Source organism: Elephas maximus, chromosome 2 (genome assembly GCF_024166365.1).
Source record: "Elephas maximus indicus isolate mEleMax1 chromosome 2, mEleMax1 primary haplotype, whole genome shotgun sequence".
In the NCBI taxonomy this organism is placed as follows: domain Eukaryota; kingdom Metazoa; phylum Chordata; class Mammalia; order Proboscidea; family Elephantidae; genus Elephas; species Elephas maximus.
In genome coordinates, this window is record NC_064820.1 from 218,802,157 (window position 1) to 218,826,229 (window position 24,073).

A 24,073-nucleotide genomic window follows, 5' to 3' on the forward strand; every position below is an offset into this window, starting at 1 on the left:
GCCTGGTGATCTGCTTCCAAAAGGTCACAGCCTTGAAAACCTTATGGAGCACAGTTCTACTCTGATACACACGGGGTTGCCATGAGGTGGGGTCAACTTGACAGCAGCTAACAACAATGTACCTTTTTACTTTTTATCCTTACACTTAATGTTGTGACATAGATGTACTCATAGTGTGCATCAAATTTCATAACCCACTTTCCTTATTTAATGTAATTTAAACATTTAAAGATTTCTCGTGCTTTACACTTTGAATGGGTGCATCATATTCAGCAAGCTGTGTACCAGGAAGTAGCTAACCATAAAGCATATTTTTCAGTGCTTGAAAGTAATCTGCTTATTAAGAATATACTCTGCTTTCTCCTCACCCCCCGCCCCCCCCCAGAAAAAAGAATACATACCAATGTCAGTATACTATTTGAGAAACTACTGAGACAAAAATCAAAATAATGAGGTCTGGGTATGTTAAAATTAAACACATTTAGTCCTTGAAATGCGATTGTCTGTGTTACTCTAATTGAGAAGTAAATGTTATTTATTGGTATGTGTGTCTTGAGTATTCTGGGAAAATAAAAGGCTTACTTTATGGAGTCCCATAAAACATGAGGCTTTTCTGTCACTTAATAAAGATTGACTATGCAGCTGCTTCTAAGGAGAGGAAGTGAAAAAAGAGCCAAAGTACTTATCTTAATGTCTTAGTGCTGCTACAACCGAAATACCTAAGTGGGTGGCTTTAACAAACAAATTTATTTTTTCATGGCCTAGGAGGCTAGAAGTCTGAATCCAGGGTGCTGGCTCTAGGGGAAGGCTTTTTCTCTCTGTTGGCTCTGAAGGAAGGTCTTTGTCTCGTCAGCTCCTGCTTCCTGGTTCCTTGGAGATCTCCATGTGTCTTAGAGCATCCATCTTACCCCATCTCTGTTCACTTTCGTACTTGTTTAATCTCCTTTCTATGTCAAAAGAGATTGACTCAAGACACACCCTACACTGATCCTGTCTCATTAACGTAACAAAGACAGCCCATTCCCAATTGGGATTATAACCACAGGCATACCAAAACCTGTTGCCATTGAATAGATTCTGACTCATAGGGACCCTATAGGACAGAGTAGAACTGCCCCATAGAGTTTCCAAGGAGCGCCTGGTGGATTTGAACTGCAGACCTTTTGGTTAGCAGCCATAGCACTTAACCACTGTGCCACCAGGGTTTCCTTAACCACAGGCATAGAGGTTAATATTTACAACACACTTTTTGGGGGGACACAGTTGAATCCATAACATTCCAGCCTTTAGCCCCCCCCAATTTCTGTCCTTGCCATATGCAAAACACATCCACCCCATCACATCGTCCCAAAAGTCTTAAATCAACTCCAAGTCCAGAATCTCGTCTTTTGTATCATTTAAATCAAATATGGGTGAGCCTTTAGGTGTATTCCATCCTGGGGCAAAATTTCATCTGTGAACCTGTGAAATCTAGATTACAGGTTCTCTGTTTCCAAAGTAGAATGCTGGAACAGGTACAAGGTAGACATTTCCATTACAAATGAGAGAAATTGGAGGGAAAGAAGGGATAATGGAGCACCATGCAAGTTCAAAACTCAGAAACAGTTTACATTAGTTCTTGAGGCTTGAAAATAATCCTCTGTTAACCTGTTATTGGAGACCACCTGGACTACAGCCCTACCCTCTGCATCCTGGGTGGAAACCCCTCTACCCTGGGCTTCAGCTCTGCCTTTCAGGGCCACTGGGACAGCAACTCTGCTCCCTCCACTTTGGGCAGCCCCATTCTCCTGGTCCATCTGAGTGGAGACCCTGCCCCCTCCGTCCCAGCAGGTCAAGTTCTTCTGCCCCTTGGGCACGACAGCCCCACCCCCTCAGCTTTGGTGAGCAGCCCCATCCCCCTGGCACACCTTAATGGCAGCCCCACACTCTAGAACTGAGTTGGCAAAGATCCGACTCTGAATCCTAGGAGGCTGTGGTCCCACCCTTTGAAATCAAGAAAAACCTGCTACCCGTGCTCCCTCCAACATTTTTGCTCATCTCTGAGCTGCTCCAGGAATGGTACTTTTCTTGGAGGACAACAGATGTAGCTCCTTTGGCTTGTTCCCTGCCTGTAGACTTCAAGAGGCAGACAGCCTTCTTCCCTTTTGTTCTTTCTCTGTCCCCTTCAGTCTAAGCTGATGGATTTTCTCCTGTGGTAGTTCATTAGATCCATCAGTCACCGGTTTAATCTCTTTAACAAAAGATTGTGTAGCCACATCCTTGGTGAACATTCTAGAACACATGTCCTTAGTTTGTACAACAGAATTTTCTAAATCTTTAAATTCTGTTTTCATTTTGCACAGTTCATTTTTAAGTCCTTCTCTTTCACATTTTACTATCAGCAGTAAGGAGAAACCACGCAGCCCCTTTAAGATCTTGCTTAGAAATCTCCTCAGTCAGATGTCCAAGTTCATCACGTACAAGTTCTACCTTCCACAATGTATTTGAACATGATTCAGACAAGTTCTTTGCCACTGCATAAAAAGCATCACCCTTCCTCCATTGTCCGATCACATGTTCATCATTTTCTTTGAAAGCCTCACTAGAAGCACATTTAATACCCACATTTCTAGCAGCATTCTGTTGCTGGCACCATACATACGCACTCTCTTCTCTAAGACACTAGAGACTTTCTCTGTAGCTCTCCCCACTTCCTTCGGAGCCCTCACCAGAATCGCCTTTGGCATCCATAATTCTGCCAACAGCCTCTCCAAGGCAGTCAAGGCTTTTTCTGTTAGGCATCTTAAAACTCTCCCAGCCTCTACTCAATTCCAAAACCATTTCTACATTGTAGGTATTCGTAAGAGCAGTGCCCCCACTTCTTGGTACCAAATTCTGTCTTCCTTATCCAGTGCTGCTATAACAGAAATACCACAAGTGAATGGCTTTAACAAACAGAAATTTGTTTTCTCACAGTTGAGGAGGCTAGATGTCGAATTCAGGGTGCTGGCTCAAGGAGAAGGTACTCTCTCTGTGACGGCTCTGGAGACATGTCCTTGTCTCTTCTGCGCTTCTGTTCCTGGGCAGTCTTTATGTGACTTGGCATCTCTCTTTCCCCATCTCTGCTCACTGGCTTGCTTATTTAATCTCTCTTAAAAGGAAACCTTGGTGGCGTAGTGGTTAAATGCTACGGCTGCTAACCAAAGGGACAGCAGTTTGAATCCACCAGGCGCTCCTTGGAAACTCTATGGGGCAGTTCTACTCTGTCCTTTCGGGTTGCTATGAGTCGGAATCAACTTGACAGCACTGGGTTTGGTCTGGTTTTTTGGTTTATATCTCAAAAGAAATCGACTCAAGACACACCCCACACTAATTCTGTCTCACTAGCATAACAAAGATAACCCATGCCCAAACGGAATCATAAGCACAGACGTAGAGGTTAGGGTGTGTGTGCGCACGTGCGTGCGTGCCCGCATGTTAGGTGAAAATTTACAGAGCAAATTAGATTCTCACTCGATAGTTTGTACATAAAGTATTTCACAGCCTTGGCTTCATTCCCCACAGTGGGTCAGCACTCTCCCCATTTCTGCCCTGGATTCCCCGTTTCCTTTCGTTCTGATTTTCTACCCCTTCCTGCCTTCTCGTCTTTGCTTTTGGGCAAATTCTGCCCTTTTGGTCTGTTATAATTGATTGTCCTAAGGATCACATTCCTCTTGGCTGTTAGTGTTTATTTTACGGGCTTGTCTGTTGTTTGGCCGGGAGGTTTTCTCCAGGAATGGCTTCAGTTCTGGTTCAGAAGGGTTTCTTACAGCCATAGTCTCAGGGGTTCCTCCAGTCTGTGTCAGACCAGTAAGTCTGGTCTTTTTTGTGAATTTTATTTTTTGTTCTACATTTTTCTCCTGCTCTCTCCAGGAGCAGACTGTGGTAATCCCAGTCACAGTGGTCGGTAGTGGTAGCCGGGCACCACCTAGTTCTTCTGGTCTTAGGGTTGTGTAGGCGTGGTTCATGTGGTCTGTTAGCCCTTTGGATTTATTGCTCCCTTGAGTCTTTGTGGTTTTTTTCTCCCCCCACTCTACTTTGCTCTGGACTGGAAGAGACCAATAGTTGTATCTTAGATGGCTGCTCGCAAGCTTTTAAAACCCCAGACTATACTCACCAAAGTAGGATGTAGGACTTTATCTTTAAGAGCTATGTTGTGCCAATTGATGTAGTTGCCCCCGAGTCTGTGGTTCTTTGCCCTTGAGCCTGGGAGCTTCATCCTGCGAGGTATTTGGTTATGTCTAAGAGATGTGTGCTCTGCAGTCTGTATTAACATATGAGGAGCAGCTATAGTCATGTATGTAGAAACCTCTACCATCAAACCTGTGTCTGCCGGTAGGCGTGTTCTCTTCGCATATCTGTCTGTCCATCTGTAAATTATTGCTTGTTAACACTACTGAGAAGTTAGGACTTACGACACATTTTGGGGGGACACAATTCAATCCGCAACACCTTGTCACTTTCAACTTCTCTTCCTTGGTGAGGTCCTAGCATCAGTCTCCCTATTGCTTCTGTGCCTAATTTACTGTCTTAGAAAGTGATTGACTAAAGACACACCCTGCACTGATAAGGCCTCATTAACACAACAAAGAAAACCCTTTGCCTGGGTGGGGTTACAACCACATGTATGTTGCTGTTGTCAGTAGCCCTGGAGTCAGTTCCGACTCATCGCGACCAACCCCGTGTGTACAGAGTTTCAGAAGCAGGCAGCCAGGCCTATCTTCCGAGGCACCTCTGGGTGGGTTCAAACCACCAGCCTTTCAGCTAGGAGTTAAGCGCTTAACCATTTGCGCCACGCAGGGATCCCAACCACATGTATATGGGTTAGGATGTACAGCACCATTCAGTCGTAACAGTACCCGTACGCTGTGGGTTATACACCCGCTTCTGTATTTGAGCTTGTTTTGGCTACCAATTGTGCCTGGAGGAAGGAGCCCTGGTGGCGCAGTGGTTAAAGCGATTGCCTGCTAACCAAAAGGTTGGCGGTTTGAAACCACCAGCTCTGTGGGAGAAAGATGTGGCAGTCTGCTTCCATAGAGATTTACACCCTTGGAAACTTTTTGGGGTCACAGTTGACTGGATGAGCAGTGGGTTTGGTTTGGTTTTTGTGCCTGGACGGCCCTACCAAGGTGACTGATGCCTGGATTAAAACCAGGTCCTTCTATGTTTCCTGCAGTGATCTCACAATGGTGCTTAATTGGCTCGTGGGGAAACCAGAGATCTAGTGTTTTTTTAAAAATGTGCCCCAGAAACTGAAAGCTGAGAACCAGTACTGTGGGGTTTTAAATAGGGAGCAACCTTGGGGTTATCCTGTGGCCCCTGGCCTTCCACGTGCCCTGGGCAGGACCATGGATACAGGCAGCTGGCCAAGCTCTGTGTTTGTCTGTAGCTGAAGCAGAGAGCCATGGGAAGGTTTCACATCTGAGAGAAATTACCGTTGAAGGACTTTTAGTGTCTTTTTGTTTTTCTGTTTTCAAATCCGAATGTTTCAATTAATGTTTACCTGGGAGCAATTACAACATAATCCAGTCAGGTAATTGTCATCTTAGGTCATTTAGGGAGTAACCTGAAACTGGTTTAGAATATTTACGTTTTAACCTTAAGAAAGGAGCACAGGTGGCTTAATGATTAAGCGCTTGCTGCTAACCAAAAGGTTGATGGTTCAAATCTACCTAGTGGTTCCAAGGGAAAAAGACCTGGTGATCTGCTCCCGTAAAGATTAAAGCCTAGAAAACCCCTGGGGACAGTTCTACTCTGTCACATGGGCCAGCTATAAGTCAGAACTGACTTGACAATACCCAACAACAGCCCTTAACGTAGTTTCAGTCTTTTGCTTTTAAAATACTTAAAAATGTTTTCTGATTTAATGGCAGATATCTGTGCTTACATGCTGGAAGGACATCCACGTGTGGAAATTAGAGATCACGAAGGCACAAGGAGAAGCCTATGTTGACTGCCTGAAGATCAGACGCGGGTACTGTGTGGCCCCCCGTGTGTCTTGCCCACTGTGTCGTTTAGTCAATAGAAGTGGTTGCTGATTTTAGAAAAATCATTGTATGTTAGACAGGACCATTTTATTTCTGACAGTTACACAATTGATACACGTTCAGAACAAATAAAAATTACCCATCATTCTAAATGGAGAGATAGCTAATATTGTGGAATAAACTTATTAAATATTTGAAAAAATAAAAATCTATGGATCATATATATTTTTCACTGAATAGCATGTAAGGAACTTTGATACGGATCATTCCATTTCTCCAACTTAATTGGGAAGGTTGAGCAGAATTCCAGCAGACAGATGTGCCCTGATTAGTCAGCCACCACTGGAGGGCTGGTGGGGTTGTTTGCAAATTTTGGTGACTATAAGCCGCCCTGCAGTGAGCAGCCCTGTAGCTAAACACCTGTACACGTTACGTATTGTTTCTGTAAGATAAATTTCTGGATGAAGGTCACATTTTTAAGGTTTTTTAAACGTTTTGCCAAATTGTTTTCCATATTAACAGCCTTAATGGCAGAGTATGAGAATGTCACTATGAAGGATATTCATGTATGTGAATTTTTTTCACTCTATTTGATCTTTCCATTTTTGTTTGGTTTTTAGAATAAGGTTTACCTGGGAACCCTAAAGAATATTCTGCAGCCTGGCATTTAGCACTTTTTTCAGGGGATTGACTTTCCACCTGGCCTTTTTGTCATATTCCACACACAGGTTTTGGCTTTTTGATCCCAGGCTTTTTTCATCTAAGTGTTTTTGGATTCAGATTTCAAACCCTGGGTGTTGAGCCATGGATTGTACGGGTGATAGAAAAACAGTTTTAGTGTGTAGTCCTTTATTTCTTCATTTTCAAGAGTTCATATTTTTCACATGAGAAAATGTTCCTGATTAAAGCTAAACTCATACGCTAGTTCAGATTACGGAACTAGTGGAGCTGTTCAATGCCTGTGTCGGGCGTTCCCCACAGAGCGTGTGTTGGGGCTCATCTGGGAAACAGTGCTCTCGGACCTCGTTCTGTCTGGATAGCATCAGCTTCTTCCCGTGAGGAAACCCCAGTAGTGTAGTGGTTAAGCGCTACGGCTGCTAACCAAAATATTGGCAGTTCGAATCCACCAGGTGCTCCTTGGAAACTCTATGGGGCAGTTCTGCTCTGTCCTGTAGGGTCGCTATGAGTCAGAATCGACTGGATGGCAGTGGGTTAGTTCCTGCCCTGAGGTTTCCTAGCACACAGGGCTTCTTTCTGGAGGTGTTCTGCTAACTCTGCCCTATGCCACCAGAGGATAGCAAAAGGAGAAAAGAGGTTAAAAAGCCTATTCTGGCATCTCTTCAAGATGAAAACTGACTCTTCACAGATTGATAGTGTTATCTATCTTCCCAATTAGGAATTACAGACTCCCTGTTACTTTCAGTAAACAAGATTAATGAGTTGCTGAGATCATAAATTTATCTTAGTTCATATAATAAAGGCCTTGCTCTTTATTTTTGCACCGAAGTGGAGATTGGGGTTTTATTGGGATATTTTAAATGTTCTGGGCTACCATTCATTTTTTGTTTCGTTTTTAATCTAAAGGCAGTCTTTAGTGTTGAGCATGAAGGTGCCAAACAAAGAAGAGTCAAATTTTCAAATTTTTGGTTAGAAATTAAAATTCAGGAGAGCATTTGCTCTTTGCTCACCAGTTGTGGGGTTTCGGTCATATCAAAAATTAACATTTCCTAAAGTGGGGAGTTTGAAAGATATGAACTGTTTCTTTAAAACTGTTTTTCTTTTTAAAAAGTATCTTTTTCCTGTTGAAGTGTTTGTTTTCATTTGCACTTATGTACTTTTAATGTTTAATTTCTGAAGTAGATATTAAGCAGTTTTATATTTTTATGCTTTTTCAGTGAGCATGAACCATCTCTAGTGGATGCTGTCTTGTATGAGTGGGAATCATATTTTGCTTCAGTTGAAGAAGAACTTGAAACTGTGGATGTAAGTTATAAAATATTTTACAATCTGTCAAGATATGTATGGTGGTTTTAACTGTCAGGAGGCCACCAGTCGTCCTGAAATACGTTTCTTTTTGGAACTGTTAAGAACAATATATGTTTACTGTTGAAATTATTTAAGAATTTTTCATGAAAGTCATGATATTTTCTTGGTCAGGTAACTCTTGAACTATGCCCTTGATTGATAAGGGTAGAGAAGTTATGTTTGATAAACCTCTAGAGCCTTCTGATTAACAAGATCATATTTTCAACCCTGGTGGCGTAGTGGTTAGGTGCTACGGCTGCTAACCAAGAGGTCGGTGTTCGAATCTGCCAGGCACTCCTTGGAATCTCTATGGGGCAGTTCTGCGCTGTCCTTTACGGTCACTATGAGTTGGAATCGACTTGAACGGCAGTGGGTTTGGTTTTGGTATTTTGAACTTTATCTTAAAAGAAAGAAATGTTTTACTACTTTGCGTCTCAGCTGTGTTTCCTAAGCAGTTTTTGGCCATTTGTAATGTATAAAGAGAGAAAAAAAAGGATTAAGTGACAATGAAGGTTTTCCCTGGGAATTTAACACTTTCCCTTCTGCCTACAGGATCAGTTGGAAGAAAAAGTTAATGAAGTGAAAAGTGGTTCCTGGTTCGGTGAAATTACTAAAGTGCTTGCCCATCCGATCTTTGAAAAGGTAAGTCTGCCAGACTTCTTTTTTTTTTTTTTTTTTCTTTTTGAAGGAAGGAAAACAAAATATAATGAACTGTGATTTCTTTTTTGACTGGCCAAAGTAGTCGGTCGCTATTGCTGTTGTTTTCTGGGAACGGGGTTTAATGGATTAATAATTGCCTTCGTGGTTTCATTATCTGTGCTACCGGTTGGCTTTTTAAGCTGCATAACATACTTACATAAGTGGGAGATCAGCTGTCTGCATCTATGTGCAAGGACAGGATGGTGGGGAACAAGGCCCTGGTATTTGTTCCCATCACTTCATACTCCAGAGCCTGTCTTCTTTCTTTGCTGGGTGCTGGTATGTGTGTGTATGTGTGTTTTCCTCCATTTGAACTACTATTCCACGAGCTGCGATTTAGGTAGGCCCTCCTGACTACTGCCACCTTGGGTACAGCCTTCTTCCTAGACATACAGGGGCATAAGACCAGAATCTAAAAATTAAGATCTGTTTCCTCATCAGATACAGAATCAGAATTGCTATGCCTAGGACATAGAACGGCTTTGTGGGTCTGACAGATAATATTTTACTGCTAGTTTGAGGTATTTGATGAATATTTTAAATAACAGTGATTGCAAAAACTTTATCTTTTGCCAGACGCACTAGCCTGACAGAGACCGGAGAAGCCCGAGAGTATGGACCCCAGACACCCTTTTAGCTCAATAATGAAGTCACCCTTCAGCCAAAGATCAGACAGGCCCATAAAACAAAATGAGACTAAAGGGGCACACCAGCCCAGGGGCAAGGACAAAAAGGCAGGAGGGGACAGGAAAGCTGGTAATAGGGAACCCAAGGTCAAGAAAGAGAGTGTTGACATGTTGTGGGGTTGGCAACCAATGTAACAAAACAATATGTGTACCAATTGTTTAATGAGAAATTAGTTTGTTCTGTAAACCTTCATCTAAAGTACAAAAAGAGGAAAAAAAAACTTTTAAATATCCAACACAGTAAAGAAAAGCATTACTTATATTTCATGGCCTTTAAAATGTGGCAGAACCTAGTATCACTTTATCACATCCTAGAGTACATATTTCCTAGATTTCAACACAGAGTAGATGCTCAGTAAATACTAAATCAGAATGTATTAGGTACAGAGGAAATCAGACTATAAGAATTTAAAGAAGGACTCTATTCAAGAGTTGAGTAGAGACAGGTTTCAGAACGGGTGCTACATTGGAATCTTCTAGTTCCTTAAGATCAAGCAAGCCTGTTTCTCTGGCACCTGATTTGCACCTTCCTGTTCCTGCCAGACGTCGGCCTGGGCTGCTGCTGAGCCTCGAACACAGTCCCCACTCTGCATTCTCCCTTCCTTTGGAAGCCTGTCTGGGTCTGCCCTCCCTCTGTGGCCCATGTGTTAGATATGTTCCGTCTCCCTCACTTAGACAGCAGACCCCTGCAGTCAGAAGCCTGACATCAAGCATCTTTTTCTCTCCAGTACCTTGCCCACTGAGCATTCAACAAGTATAGGAATTCATCTGCAAAAAAATTTTAAGTGGAAAAGTTGGGTCACCTTAAACTGAGTAACAAATAATGTTCTAATTAGAATTAAATTAAAAATCACTTCTCATTTACAGTTTTTTCCAAGTGCTTATAACACATTTGGAAAGAAAAAACCTAGGACTTGAATAGAATATTTTCCTTTTAACTTGTAATTCTAGAATTTTAATACCCAAAATCCTGGGGAACTTTTAGTGTGCCAGTAGCTTGAGTAATACGTGTGTCTGAAAACATTTACTTTGTGTTTCATTTCTTCCTCATTCATTCCTTGGGTATTCATTGGTGACCAGATGTGGCCTGTGCCTTCAAGGTGCGTATGGTCTTGGGAGAACACAGACTTTAAACTCACAAGCAAAGCGCAGTGAGGATTTTCAGAGGCGAACGGACTGCCATAGCAGCATGACATGACCTAGCACTCTGGGCCTCAGTGGTTCAGAGATCTGAAACAGGAAGGAGCCAGGGAGGGAGTAAGTGGGTGTGTGTTTAAGGAGGAGTCGGGTGTTGTGGTGTTTGGAGGGTCCCGGTGTTCCACATGTTTGGAGGGTAGGAAACATGGTTCGTGGATCTAAAAGAAGTTGAGTGTGGCAAAGGGGGCCATAGTGAGGAAGGTGAGGAAGTGTACAAGGGGCCAGAACCAGGGAGCCTTTTCTATAGGCCGAGTTAAGCTTGGACTTTTCTTTATAGCATTAGGAAGCTACGATGGGTTTCAAGTAGGGATTGAGCTCAGATTTGTATTTTATGAAGATCGCCTTGACTGCAGTGTGGAGAATCGATGGGTAGGCCACCGGTGACTGCCAGCTGACCAGCTACAGCTCACAGGCATCGGCCATGTCCGGATAAGAGAGTGGCAGTGGGTGTGGAGAAGGAACAGATGTGCGAGTATTTAGGAAGTGCCGTGCAAAGAGCTATGCTGCTCGTGAGATTTGGGCACGGGGTGTGTACTTGTGAGGAGTTACAGCCGAATCCCAGCTTTGGCCCAGCGTGTCAGTGAGGTGGACACCAGAGACAGAGCAGGTGGAGAGGCAGTGCTGACACACTGGTTTTGGACACATTGACTTTGAGTTGCCTTGGAATCACCCAAGTGGATTTGCCCGTTAGGAAGCCTGGATGCACAGAATCATATCTCAGAAAAACATTCTAGACTGGGAACTTAAAGAAGTGGGCCTTGTTAGCAATGAGGCCATGAGGGAATGCCAGTGGCTTGGGTCGGGGAGGTACAGAATGAGGACCATCAAGGCCTGAGGTGTGGACTGAGGAGAAAGGACTGCCCAGGAGAGCTGAGAAGGCCTCCAGAGAGGTGAGCGGGAGGCCAGCAAGGTGGAGCGAGGGAAGAACATGCTCTGAATAAGAGAATATGACTGGCAGTGTTTAGGGCCCTCTTGGCCTAGTGGGGCAGAGATAGTTGGTGACCTTGACAAGGGCAGTTTGGGGAGTGCTGGGGCCACTGTTTTTGAGGATTGAGTCACAAAGTTTACCTGGGAAGGGGAGAAGTGCGATTGGGGGTAGCTGGAGGAGAGCAAGTAGGTAGGTAATACATAAGGCAGTATTTCACATTTTTCAGAGAAAATAATTATAGAGAGAATATTTAGAAATTAGAATCCTACCTTTGTCCTAACAAGCTATGATCAGTAATTTTTTCTAAATAAATATTTTATTTTATTGTAGTTCAGTTTTCTGTGCCTTTGCGCATACAGCTTATACCGGTAAACCCGCTGCCATTGAGTTGACTCCAACTCATGGCAACCCTGTGTGTGTCAGAGTACAGCTGTGCTCCACAGGGTTTCCAATGGCTGAGTCTTCAGAATATCACCAGGCCTTAGTCTTCCAAGCTTTGATTATAGTGGTGTTTCATAGTCTTTGTCCATTGGTGTTTCTCCTCGTAATTCAAGGCAAGCCCTCTCAAAATGGTGCCCCTGCTGTGGTTTGTCCCTCACAGTACCGACCTGAGTCTTCAGCCCCCAGTGGACAGCAGACAGAAGATCACAAGGATGCCAGTGCTTGCCCAGAGAACGCTCCTACAGAGGAGTCTGAAGTTGCCCGGCTGCTAGCGTGTGCCAAGAAGGCTGTCCAGGAAGCTCAGTCAAAGCAAAGCCCTGTGGCTGATCAGAAACCACCTTGTCCTCCAGGACGTGCCTCTCGTTCAAACCAGTCTCTGAAGAAGCCATTCAATAGTATCATCGAGCACCTGGCAGCGGTATTCCCGTGCTACAGCAGGTATGACACACCCGACCGAGCTGAGGTTTCCTGATCCGATAAACTCATGGCCAGTTAGGGGCTGAAATGGAAGGGACTGCGTAGTTATTTTATTTAGTCAGCTGCCACATTTCCTTTCTTTTTCGTAAACACAGAGGTGAGCATTTTCAAATAATGTTTTCAGTGTGCACATCTAGATTTTAAAAACTGAACCCTAATTAATTGACACTCGTCAGAACCCACGGCAGTTTGCTGAGATTTTGAGGAGATCGGCTAACACTCTCCAGCGCTGGTTGCTAGGGTGTCAGTAAATGGCTGCATCACAGTGGTTTCTTGTCATTTTGGGGGAAATCACATAGAGCAAGGATTGAAAAGCCTGGGCATTACCATTCCTACGTTAGGTGTGTGGCCTGTGAGGGTGGGAAGAGCTGCCTTTAAGAGAGTTGTAAATAGGGTTGGGAGAGTGGCAGGCCCTTCAGGAGTGTTTCAGCTGCACCCTCAGACCTCTGCTCTCCAAGTTGGTGTGAGGGGAATGAAGTGTTCCTTGTCACAGCCTGAGGGGAAGATGAGGCAGAGGAATGGCTCTTCGGGGGCAGCTCAGCAGAGGCATTCGTGCCCAGGAGTGACCCTGTGTTCCCCATGTTCTTTCTGACTCTGATCTGTTAACTATAGTCATTGAGCTCGTACTTTTAAAACAAAGTTGTCTTAAAAACATGATTGGCCAGAATTCATGTTTTACACTTAATAGGTGGAGCCCTGGCCATTTGAAAATATCCTGCCAGCGTGTGGGCACATTTAGCCCTGCCTAAGTCTGGAAACTTTTAAGTCTGGAAACCCTGGTGGTGTAGTGGTTAAGTGCTACGGCTGCTGACTGAAAGGTCGGCAGTTGGAATCCACCAGGTGCTCCTTGGAAACTCTGTGGGGCAGTTCTACTCTGTCCTGTAGGGTCGCTATGAGTTGGAATCAACTCGATGGCAACAGGTTTGGTTTGTTTTTTTTTTTAAGCTTGAGAAACATTTTAAGTTCTCTGAATAACCATTGTCATGCCATTTGTAAAAATACTCATGTTGTAATTACTAGAAGTACCCTAAAAGTAAAATTGTTTACAGTCTTAACTAAATCTGTCAGAGTTTAAGCAAGCAAATAGAAATGGCATCCTAATTTTCCACAAGTTAAGACATTTAGAGTCTTAGTGGTATGAATAAAAAGTACCTGTTGGTAACAGACAAGCCCTAGTCCGTGGCACTTGTGAAACTTTCAGGTTTTGAAAACCACGATGTTAGATTTTTCAAGAGAGGACGTCAACAAAACAAGCTTCCTCATGGGTAGAAAGAAATATCATTTCAAATTAGGAGCTGGCAGGTCCAATGGATCAGTGATTCTACATCAGGCTAGGACATAGCCAGTCTGTATGAAGTCAGTTTCCTAATTACGGGTGGCTGATTTTTTTTTTTATCCCAAATGGATCTAGCAGATTTCCTAGGTCCATTTACCTTGAAATTCTGCTGGAATAAATATTTAGAAATAAAATTGAAATTTTTCTAACTACTTGGGAAGATGATCCTGTTTTAAAATGGCTCTGCTTTTTTTAATGCGATTACTATTGTTGTATAGTCCAATTTTGTTTCTGTGTTTTGGGCTGTTTCTTTTAGCTGTTGGGTTAATACTGGCATGTCATGTTTCTCAGCAGCAGAAAACTGGATTTCCGTTGTCATTTGTCACCACTTTCCCTTTCAGCTCCGAGCTTGCTGGGTTTGTTAAAAAAGTGCGAACCAAGAGCTCACTTTTAGGACTGAGTATCGATGAAACTGTCAGGAGAGTGATAGAACACATCCTTGCTGAACAGAAGAAGAAGGTTGGTGTATCATCCAGATTCAGTAACACGTTCCGTTTTATCTTTATTTATTTGTAAAAGATGAGAATGGTTAAAAAAAAAAAAAAAGCTTTAAACCAAAATGTAGAGAGCATTTTACTAAACACTGAAGATGGTCAAGCTTTTCAGTAACCGAACTTCGTGCTGTCCCCATCCCCTGTTGTCTTGGTAGCCAAATCCAGCATCAGATCAGAGGACCTCTGAGCCCAGCTGTGCTGCTGCTGCCGCCAGGCCCTCTGGGAGCCAGCCCTCAGCATCTGCCAGAGCAGCACCCAGAACCCAGGGCCAGAAACGAGAAGATGGGAGTGCCACCAGCATGACTGTATAGTTTTTCTTGTCTTTGTGCTTTGTTATTTTAATGAACAAGAAGGAAAAGAAGTTTTTCATCCAGGATTTAGCCCATTCTTTTCATGTCTAGACCTCATTTATTTGATCTTAAAATTAGCAACCGAAGTTAGAAGTAATTGAGTGTGGAGTGTGTCCAGTTAGAACACTAGTCAGCGAAAGGACGGGGTTTTTGGTCGCTGTGTGTTCTTTGGGCCCCACATGGAGAGAGGGGCACGTACCCAGGGCCCGGAGCCACTCTGACCATATCGTTTCCTTTCTGCTTAGCTGGATTTGGGAATAACTTGCCACCTTAGTGGCAAATGTTAGATGGCCACTTCTAGGAATAGCTCAAGTAGTAAAAAGACCTTAACTTATTCTTTATATTCAGATATGTTTTTTTTCCACAGGCATCAAGTACAAATTCCTGTGAAATATGCCATCAGGCTTTGAAGTCAAAAAGCACATGTGTGCTGAAGTGTGGGCATAAATTTCACTCATGGGTAAGAATTCTTTGTCCATCCTTACTTCCTGCAGGATGACTATGAAGTGTTTCGAAAATAAAAAAGGAATTTTTCTCTCTAGGCATTGACAGTACTTGTTTTTCCGAACCATTTTATTTGTAAACCTCCCTGTGTCATCGTTCAGTGTCTTTGCTTCCAGAGACAGGCGCTGTGGGGAGGAGGGGGACGCCTGGGCCCTGGGCCACGTGAAGGTCTGCGGAACGTCCTTTCTGCCCATAACGTCAGGGTAGAGAGAACATCGGCTCCAGGGATTGGATTGTAAAAGCAGTATTAATTCTTTGAAAGATGATGCCTTCCATACATGGATAAAGAGTACAACAGTTTGTCCGATTAGTGCAGTAAATTAATTAGGCTTAACATCTTAAAATAAGCCTTACGGGGTTCATTGTGCCTGACCCTGGAAGACCCAGGGTCTTGCCCTTCCAAGATTTGTGCTTAAGTGTTTTGGTGTTTGGGCATGCTTAACCATTCATTTTGTACCCTTGCAGCTGGTTAGAACATATCAGGTCTTGGGAAGGGATACACCCATCACTCACACTAGAAGGAATCATGCCAACAGCTATCAGAGTCTCCATCAGGTGTATCTCCTGTTGTCTTGGGGTCCTTTGGCTGGCTGCCCTCTCACACTTCCCACGCACACCTGGCTCCGTAGCCAGGGGCAGTTTGGAGACGCAGTGTGCAGAAAGCCATGAGCAAGGCCTATTGTGTGCAGGTGGATGGATGTGTAAGACCCAGGACCAGAACCAAGCAGAGGGAGGGCTAGGAATCAGGTGACTGTGTCCAAAGGCCAAGAAGATGCCGGCCTCTAGAACCCGGGGGGCAGCTGAGGCTGAAGAGCTAAGACAAGCTGGAGTGGGGTGGGGAGTGTAAGGCATCATCCTGAGGTCAGGCTGGAGGCGTGGAGATGTCGTGGGTCCAGTTCTCAGGCTGATTTGCTCCTGGAGCTTCGTCCACACTCCCAGCCTGAGCAGGCATTGAGGCCACTGGGCAGCTCCAGGCCCCATCAGACTTAGAGGTTAAGCGTTAGCCAGGCCTGCCAGAAGTTGCAGCAGCGAGGACAGTGGCACATGAGAGCAAAGATTCCATGTGGTCCTAGATGCCTCAGTTGATTTCATTTCCTCCTTTTCAGTGCTTGAAGCAGTGGCTTAGAGGGCAGAGCACCTGCCCGGCCTGCTGTGGTCATGATCAGTGAAAAGAGCAGCCTGCGCTTTGTGGAAGAGGCACATCCAGCTAAAACCAACAGCTGCCCTCCTGCTAGTCACAGCTCACTACCAAGTGATCACCTGCCTGTGGAATTGGCAGGATAATCATACAAACATATGCGGACTTTCTTGTGTTGTGTGTCTCAGACCTGATACTCTTTTCAACAGTTAACATTGTTTCCCCCACTCTGATTCAGCATTTGGTACAATTGCATTCCTTATATGGTTGGTGCTGCTGCAGAGGGCTCTTTGGAGATGGGAGGCTCCTTTTAGAAAGTGTTGTCAGTGCCCCGAAGCAGTACGTGAATGCTAAGGGTTCTTCACCTGTTACAGTGCCCCAGGTCCTCTTTTGTGTTTGAAAAACCTACTCTAGTGGTTCCACAAGAGAAATGATACGGACTTTCTAAAATTTTTTCTAAGATTCAGTATACTGGAAACTATGCCTACATTTTCCCAAAGATTCTACATTTAAGAAAAGAGCTTAATGCTTTTTAATAACCGATAGTTAACGTTCAAATATTGACTGATTGAGACCAAAAGATTCGAATCTCCTTTTCTTAAAACTTAACGTGCTTTTGATTTTTCATTTCACTATTTTATTTATTCCGGTAGATTTGTGGAGCCGGTGGTGGTAGAGTGGTTAAAGCATTCTACTGCTAACCAAAAGGTCGGTGTTCAAATCCACCAGCTGCTCCTTGGAAACCCTATGGGGCAGTTCTACCCTGTCCTGTAGGGTCACTATGAGTCAGAATCGACTCGACGGCAACAGGGATTTGCAGAGTGTTTATTTCGCATCTTTTAAAAATATAATCTGGTCTTTTGTTAATTGAGTAAAAAAATACTTATTAGTATCAGCAAAAACCTTTTTTCCTCTAAAATTATGGCTGTTCATTATCCCAACCCCACATTTGGGACTTGTGCACTGAACACGTTGATGTCACGAGCAGCACTTACCCTTTTTCGTGAGTTAGTTGATCAGCAGGTGTTTGGGCGTCTGGCCCAGCACCGCACACACAGCAAGCACCGTGGGGAGATGAAAGCAGAATCCTTCCCCTTCCTCTCCCACCACCAACAAAAGAAACTTGTGTAATTAGACAATCCCGAGTGTCCTTGTACAATCGTGCGGTGTTCGACATTTGTGTCAAGTGATGCATGCATTCGTACCGTGTCCCGAGAACAATGTAGCTGCGTTAGAAACTGTTAAAAAATTAGATGTTATTTCGTGACGTATTGTGGTGCGTATAGAAACGTGAATTCTTTACACATTCCATTTCTCTCAAATAAGAAGGATTAAAAAATGTCCTTCAGTGTGTTCTTTGTTCCAGTGGAAATCAGCAGACACACATTTGTGAGCCGATCTACTCACTGTGCTCTGCCTGTGTTCAACGTGAATTTTGATGTGTTTGTGACTTATCCGTGGACGCTCTCTTCTTATTTTGAAACAGGTTCTCCGTGTAGATCCTTAAAGCACTGTGGGCATTCGTATCATTGATAACTATTTTAGAATAGATTTTAGAATTCTTGGGGACCAGTTTGTAGAAGCGGGTACAATGGAAAAGAAGAGCAGCGGTAGAGTCAAACAGTGTATTTTGTATAAAACTTGAAGTCATTTCTTGTGAACATGCCTTACACGTGTGTAGTAACATTCCAAATAAAGAGCATTCAAAAATAATAGCAGCTTATGGTTGTCTTTTTATCCATTCTTTCTCAGATAATTTATGAAATGCATTCTACTTGAAAATCCAGGCACATATTCAGGCTACCGTCGTAAAAAGTGACGTCATGTGGAAAGCAGAACCATGTTATGTCTGAGGAACCTGACTGGGGACTCAGGCCTTTCAGAACCTGGATTAAAACATTGTTTTCTCCCCCAAAAGGTTGCTAAATTCAAGTTCACCGTTCTCTAAGTTTCACTATTTGAATTTGTGAGTGGAAAGTTTATACAGGATGAGAGAGTATTTACTGTGTTAGGCTAAATTTTCATGTTGATCCGTGTGAGGTATTGAGTATGATCAACACCATCGATTTTCTCTGAGACACGTGGGTTCATGGCCTGCTGAGGCTGCTCAGTAGGGTTTCCCTTTTAGATAAACTTCTGGGCGTGCTGAGCACTAACAGATTATTGAAAAGAGTTAACCTTAAACAATTTTCTTTTTATTTCAGTCTATTCAAAGTATTACCAGTAAATATTTTTAATCTGATAGCATGCAATTCAAAATAATTTATACTTTAGAGCAACAACTGTTCCAAAGAATTTAGATTTTTTTCCTGTTGAACTGCTTAATCTAGGTTATAAATAATGGATAACCCAATATGAAAGTGAAGTGGTACCCCAGCAGTACAAAATGTTAACTGCATTTTTAAGGTAATTTCAAAGATAGTGGAAGCCAGTAGTGGGCAAAGTGATCAACACACCACAAAAATGAGGCAATAAACTGATTTTAACACTGTTTTAGATACTTTTTCAACCAGATGACTCTCTGAAGCAATGGGTTAAAAGAAACAGGTAAAAGATCAGCAAAAGTAGAAACTCCTTTATCAACATGAGGTACTTACTGATGACATTGATAAGGTTAAAGACAGGTGACTAGCTGGGTAGGTTTTGTCAGAATCAGGACCAAAATCATCTTCAGTATGACCCTTCTATGGAAAAAATAGGGAATAAATTCAGGTGTTTTAAACACCTGTGCAACAAACTTGATTTAAAGACTCACTGTAAAGAGACTTGGTCATCTGTTGGTCACGTGCCTTTTTGCTTTCTCCTCTTTGCTCTAACAAGGCTGACTAAGAGATGACGTTTCAACCTTCGTGTGGTCACATACCTTAAGTGCTTCTCTGAGAGGAATGCGTGAGGTCTGGTGGGAACCAGTGAAGGCCGGAAGCCATTCATTCAACAAATATCTATTGAGTACCTACTGTGTCCTAGGCACTGGGCAGCAGTGAGCAAGAGACTAGGACCCTGCCTATATGAAATTTGTCTTACAGTTGAATAATAAATATGTTATTTCTGGTAGTGAGAAGGACTTTTAAGAAAAAGTAATAAAGGTCTATGGATAACAAATAACTTGTAAAGTACTTAGCACAGTGTCTAGCACATAACCCTTTGATAAATGAGAGCTAGTAGACATTACTCACATGAAGGACTTGGGAATTGCATAGGGAGGAAGTTTCGTGTTGCTGTATAAGAAAGGTTTTGTTAGATCAGGAAACGACGTTCCTTTGATACAGCCTAGACTGTGGGATATGATCAAGAGTGGTGAAAGGAGTAAGAAGAAATCAAATCACCTCAAAGTCATTTTGAAAAATAACAGCTTGGTTCCACAAAGTTGACTTTGGAGACATTGTGATTCTATAGCAAAGGATAATTTCACCTGCGGCTTCCTCAGGTTACCTGACTGAGTAGTTTTCAAGCAGCTTTTGGTCCACTTGGTGGATTTTCTAGAGCATTGGAGGGGCCTGGAAAAGGCTACTCACATTCTAGAAGGCATAAAATCCCACCTCCCCAGTTTGGAGTAAGAACTGTTCTCATTCACTACATCTCCAACTTATACTCTAACCGGTTTCCTCTTAAGAGGTGAAAGAAAGGGGTGGGGGAGGGTAGATATAGATAATCAACAAAAATGTGGAAAGTAAACAGCACTAGCAAACTAAAATCCTAATGAGACAACTATCCATAGAATATTACATTGAATTTAAGAAGTTTGGATATCTTTATGAAAAACATGAACCTTGACCTCTCCCCATACACAAACATCAATTCCAAATGGATTATTGTCCTCTGATTATGAAAACTAAAATGATAAATCTATAAGAAAATATTCCTGACCTTTGCAATAAGCAAAGATTTCTTGTTGTTGTTGTTAGGTGCCGTCAAGTCAGTTCCGACTCTCAGCGACCCTGTGCACAACAGAACAAAACACTGCCCGGGTCCTGCGCCATCCTCACAATCGTTATTATGCTTGAGCTCATTGTTGCAGCCACTGTGTCAATCCACCTCATTGAGGGTCTTCCTCCTTTCCACTGACCCTGTACTCTGCCAAGCATGATGTTCTTCTCCAGGGACTGATCCCTCCTGACAACATTTTCAAAGTATGTAAGACACAGTCTTACCATCCTTGCCTCTAAGGAGCATTCTGGCCGCACTTCTTCCAAGACAGATTTGTTCATTCTTTTGGCAGTCCATGGTGTATTCAATATTCTTCTCCAACATCACAATTCAAAGGCGTCAACTCTTCTTCGGTCTTCCTCATTCACTGTCCAGTTTTCACATGCATATGATGCCACTGAAAATACCATGGCTTGGGTCAGGCACACCTTAGTCTTCAGGGTGACATCTTTGCTCTTCAACACTTTGAAGAGGTCCTTTGCAGCAGATTTGCCCAATGCAATGCATCTTTTGATTCCCTGACTGCTGCTTCCATGGGCATTGATTGTGGATCCAAGTAAAATGAAATCCTTGACAACTTCAATCTTTTCTCCATTTATCATGATGTTGCTCGTTGATCCAGTTGTGAGGGCTTTTCTTTTCTTTATGTTGAGGTGTAATCCATACTGAAGGCTGTGTGGTCTTTGATCTTCATTTGCCTCTTCACTTTCAGCAAGCAAGGTTGTGTCATCTGCATAATGCAGGTTGTTAATGAGCCTTCCTCCAATCTTGATGCCCTGTTCTTCTTCATATAGTCCAGCTTCTTGTATTATTTGTTCAGCATACAGATTAAATAGGTATGGTGAAAGAATACAACCCTGACGCACACCTTTCCTGACTTTAAACCAATCAGTGTCCCCTTGTTCTATCCGAACAACTGCCTCCTGATCTATGTAAAGGTTCCCCATGAGCACAATTAAATGTTCTGGAATTCCCATTCTTCGCAGTGTTATCCATAGTTTGTTATGATCCACACAGTGGAATGCCTTTGCATAGTCAATAAAACAAGGTAAACATCCTTCTGGTATTCTCTGCTTTCAGCCACGATCCATCTGACATCACCAATGATATCCCTGGTTCCACGTCCTCTTCTGAAACCAGCCTGAATTTCTGGCAGTTCCCTGTTGATATACTGCTGCAGCCATTTTTGAATGATCTTCAGCAGAATTTTGCTTGCGTGTGATATTAATGATATTGTTCTATAATTTCCACATTCAGTTGGATCATCTTTCTTGGGAATAGGCATAAATATGGATCTCTTCCAATCAGTTGGCCAGGAAGCTATCTTCCATATTTCTTGGCATAGATGAGTGAGCACCTCCAGCGCTGCATCTGTTTGTTGAAACATCTCAATTTATATTCCATCAATTCCTGGAGCCTTGTTTTTTGCCAATGCCTTCAGAGCAGCTTGGACTTCTTCCTTCAGTGCCATCGGTTCCGGATCATATGCCACCTCTTGAAATGGTTGAGTATCGACCAATTCTTTTTGGTATAATGACTCTGTGTATTCCTTCCATCTTCTTTTGATGCTTCCTGCATCGTTTAATATTTTCCCCACGGAATCCTTCACTATTGCAACTCGAGGCTTGAATTTTTTCTTCAGTTCTTTCAGCTTGAGAAACGCCGAGCGTGTTCTTCCCTTTTGGTTTTCCATCTCCAGCTCTTTGCACATGTCATTATAATACTTCACTTTGTCTTCTTGAGAGGCCCTTTGAAATCTTCAGTTCTTTTACTTCATCAATTCTTCCTTTTGCTTTAGCTGCTCGATGCTCAAGAGCAAGTTTCAGAGTCTCCTCTGGCATCCATCTTGGTCTTTTCTTTCTTTCCTGTCTTTTCAGTAACCTCTTGCTTTCTTCATGGATGATGTCCTTGATGTCATTCCACAACTCGTCTGGTCCGCGGTCACTAGTGTTCAATGCGTCAAATCTATTCTTCAGATGGTCTCTAAATTCAGGTGGGATATACTCAAGGTCATATTTTGGCTCTTATGGACTTGCTCTGATTTTCTTCAGTTTAAGCTTGAACTTGCATATGAGCAATTGATGGTCTGTTCCACAGTTGGCCCTTGGCTTTGTTCTGACTGATACTGAGCTTTTCCATCGTCTCTTTCCACAGATGTAGTCAATTTGATTTCTGTGTGTTCCATCTGGCAAGGTCCATGTGTATAGTTGCCATTTATGTTGGTGAAAGAAGGTATTTGCAATGAAGAAGTTGTTGGTCTTGCAGAATTCTATCATTTGATCTCCAGCATTGTTTCTATCACCAAGGCCATATTTTCCAACTACTGATCCTTCTTCTTTGTTTCCAACTTTCACATTCCAATTGCCAGTAATTATCAATGCATCTTGATTGCATGTTTGATCAATTTCAGACTGTAATAGCTGATAAAAATCTTCCATTTCTTAGAACACAAAAAGCACTAAACATGAGAATAAAAATGAATAAATTGGGTTTCATTGCAATTAAGAACTTATCTTTATCCAAAGTTACCATTGAGCTAGTGAAAAGCCAAGCCACAAAATGTAAGAAGATAGTTTAATACATGCTTTCAACAAAGGACTCCTCCAGAATATATAAAGATATGTATAAATAAGAAAAAGACAGTATTTTTAGAAATGGGCAAATGATTTGAGTAGGTAGTTCACAAATATCCCAATGGTCAGTAAAAAAAAAAAAAACAACCTGTTGCCATCTAGTCGATTATGATTCATAGTGACCCTATAAGACAGAGTCGGACTGCTCCATAAGGCTTCCAAGGAGCAGCTGGTGGATTTGAATGGCTGACATTTTGGTTAGCAACCATAGCACTTAACCACTGTGCCACTGTGGCTCCATATGGTCAATAGGCATCTTGAAAGCCTAGTGGCCAATAAGCATGATAAGTTATTCAACATCAACCAACAAGTAAATATAAAGACATCTGCCAGGATGGCTAAAACTTAGAAACACAATACCATGTGCTGGTGAGGATGTGGAGCAGCTGAAACACATATACCGCTGGTGAGAATGTAAATCAATATGACGACATTAACAGTATTTGCTAAAGCTAAACATAAACTTATGATACAACAATCCCACTCTTAACTACAGAAATGCATGCATTCGTACAAAGGTTTTCATACTGGCTTTATTCATAATGGCCCCAAACTAGAAAAACCCAAGTGGCCATCAACTGCAAATGATATATGGTATATTCTTACACTGAAATTCTCAGGAATGAAAATGAAGAAACTACCACTACACGCAGCATAGGTGGATCCCACAAACATAATGCTGAGCAAAAGAAGCCATGTAATTCCATTTATATGAAATTCAAGAACAGGCAAACTATAGTGGGAGAGGTCAGAATCAGGGTTACCCGAGGTGATACTATTGCAAGGAAGGGGCCCAGGGAGCCTGACGGGGCTCTGGAAATGTTCTGTACCTTGAGCTGAGTGGTGGTTATGTGAATGTATACATTTGGAAAAATTCATCGAAGTATACACTTACAGAGTGTACACACTTTTTTGCGCAGATAGTATTGCTTTTGGTAGAAATAAAAAAGCAAAGTATAAGTTAAAACGAGAAACCTGGGCCTGAGAGGCATAGTAAAGACTGATCCACAGGGGAAGGTCCCGTAGAGGCTTGTTACGTGCCTGTACACACAGCCCTTAGAACTGTTGGCTAGACAAGGGTTCACATCCATAGCCCAGAGCTGACCCAGACGCTCCACAGCAGAACAAGCGCTCCTTCCCAGGGCTGCAGCACCTGCGGCCTCCCAACACTGACAGCAGCCCACCTGCCATTCCTCAGGAAACTCGGGTAGTGAAGAATGTGAAACTGGTGCC

General features: G+C 42.8%; 1 protein-coding gene across 1 annotated transcript in view; it reads left to right on the plus strand.

The window, feature by feature from the left end:
- Positions 1-17,979, plus strand: part of TTC3 (tetratricopeptide repeat domain 3) — a 129,167-nt gene extending 111,188 nt beyond the window's left edge. Inside the window, exons 39-46 of the mRNA XM_049874840.1 lie at positions 5,892-5,992; positions 7,901-7,988; positions 8,583-8,672; positions 12,142-12,419; positions 14,136-14,253; positions 14,444-14,593; positions 15,006-15,098; positions 16,249-17,979. Of these exons, the coding sequence (XP_049730797.1) occupies positions 5,892-5,992; positions 7,901-7,988; positions 8,583-8,672; positions 12,142-12,419; positions 14,136-14,253; positions 14,444-14,593; positions 15,006-15,098; positions 16,249-16,311 (981 nt within the window). The 3' untranslated portion in view covers positions 16,312-17,979. The remainder of the gene's footprint in view (positions 1-5,891; positions 5,993-7,900; positions 7,989-8,582; positions 8,673-12,141; positions 12,420-14,135; positions 14,254-14,443; positions 14,594-15,005; positions 15,099-16,248) is intronic.
- Positions 17,980-24,073: the final 6,094 nt, after the last annotated feature.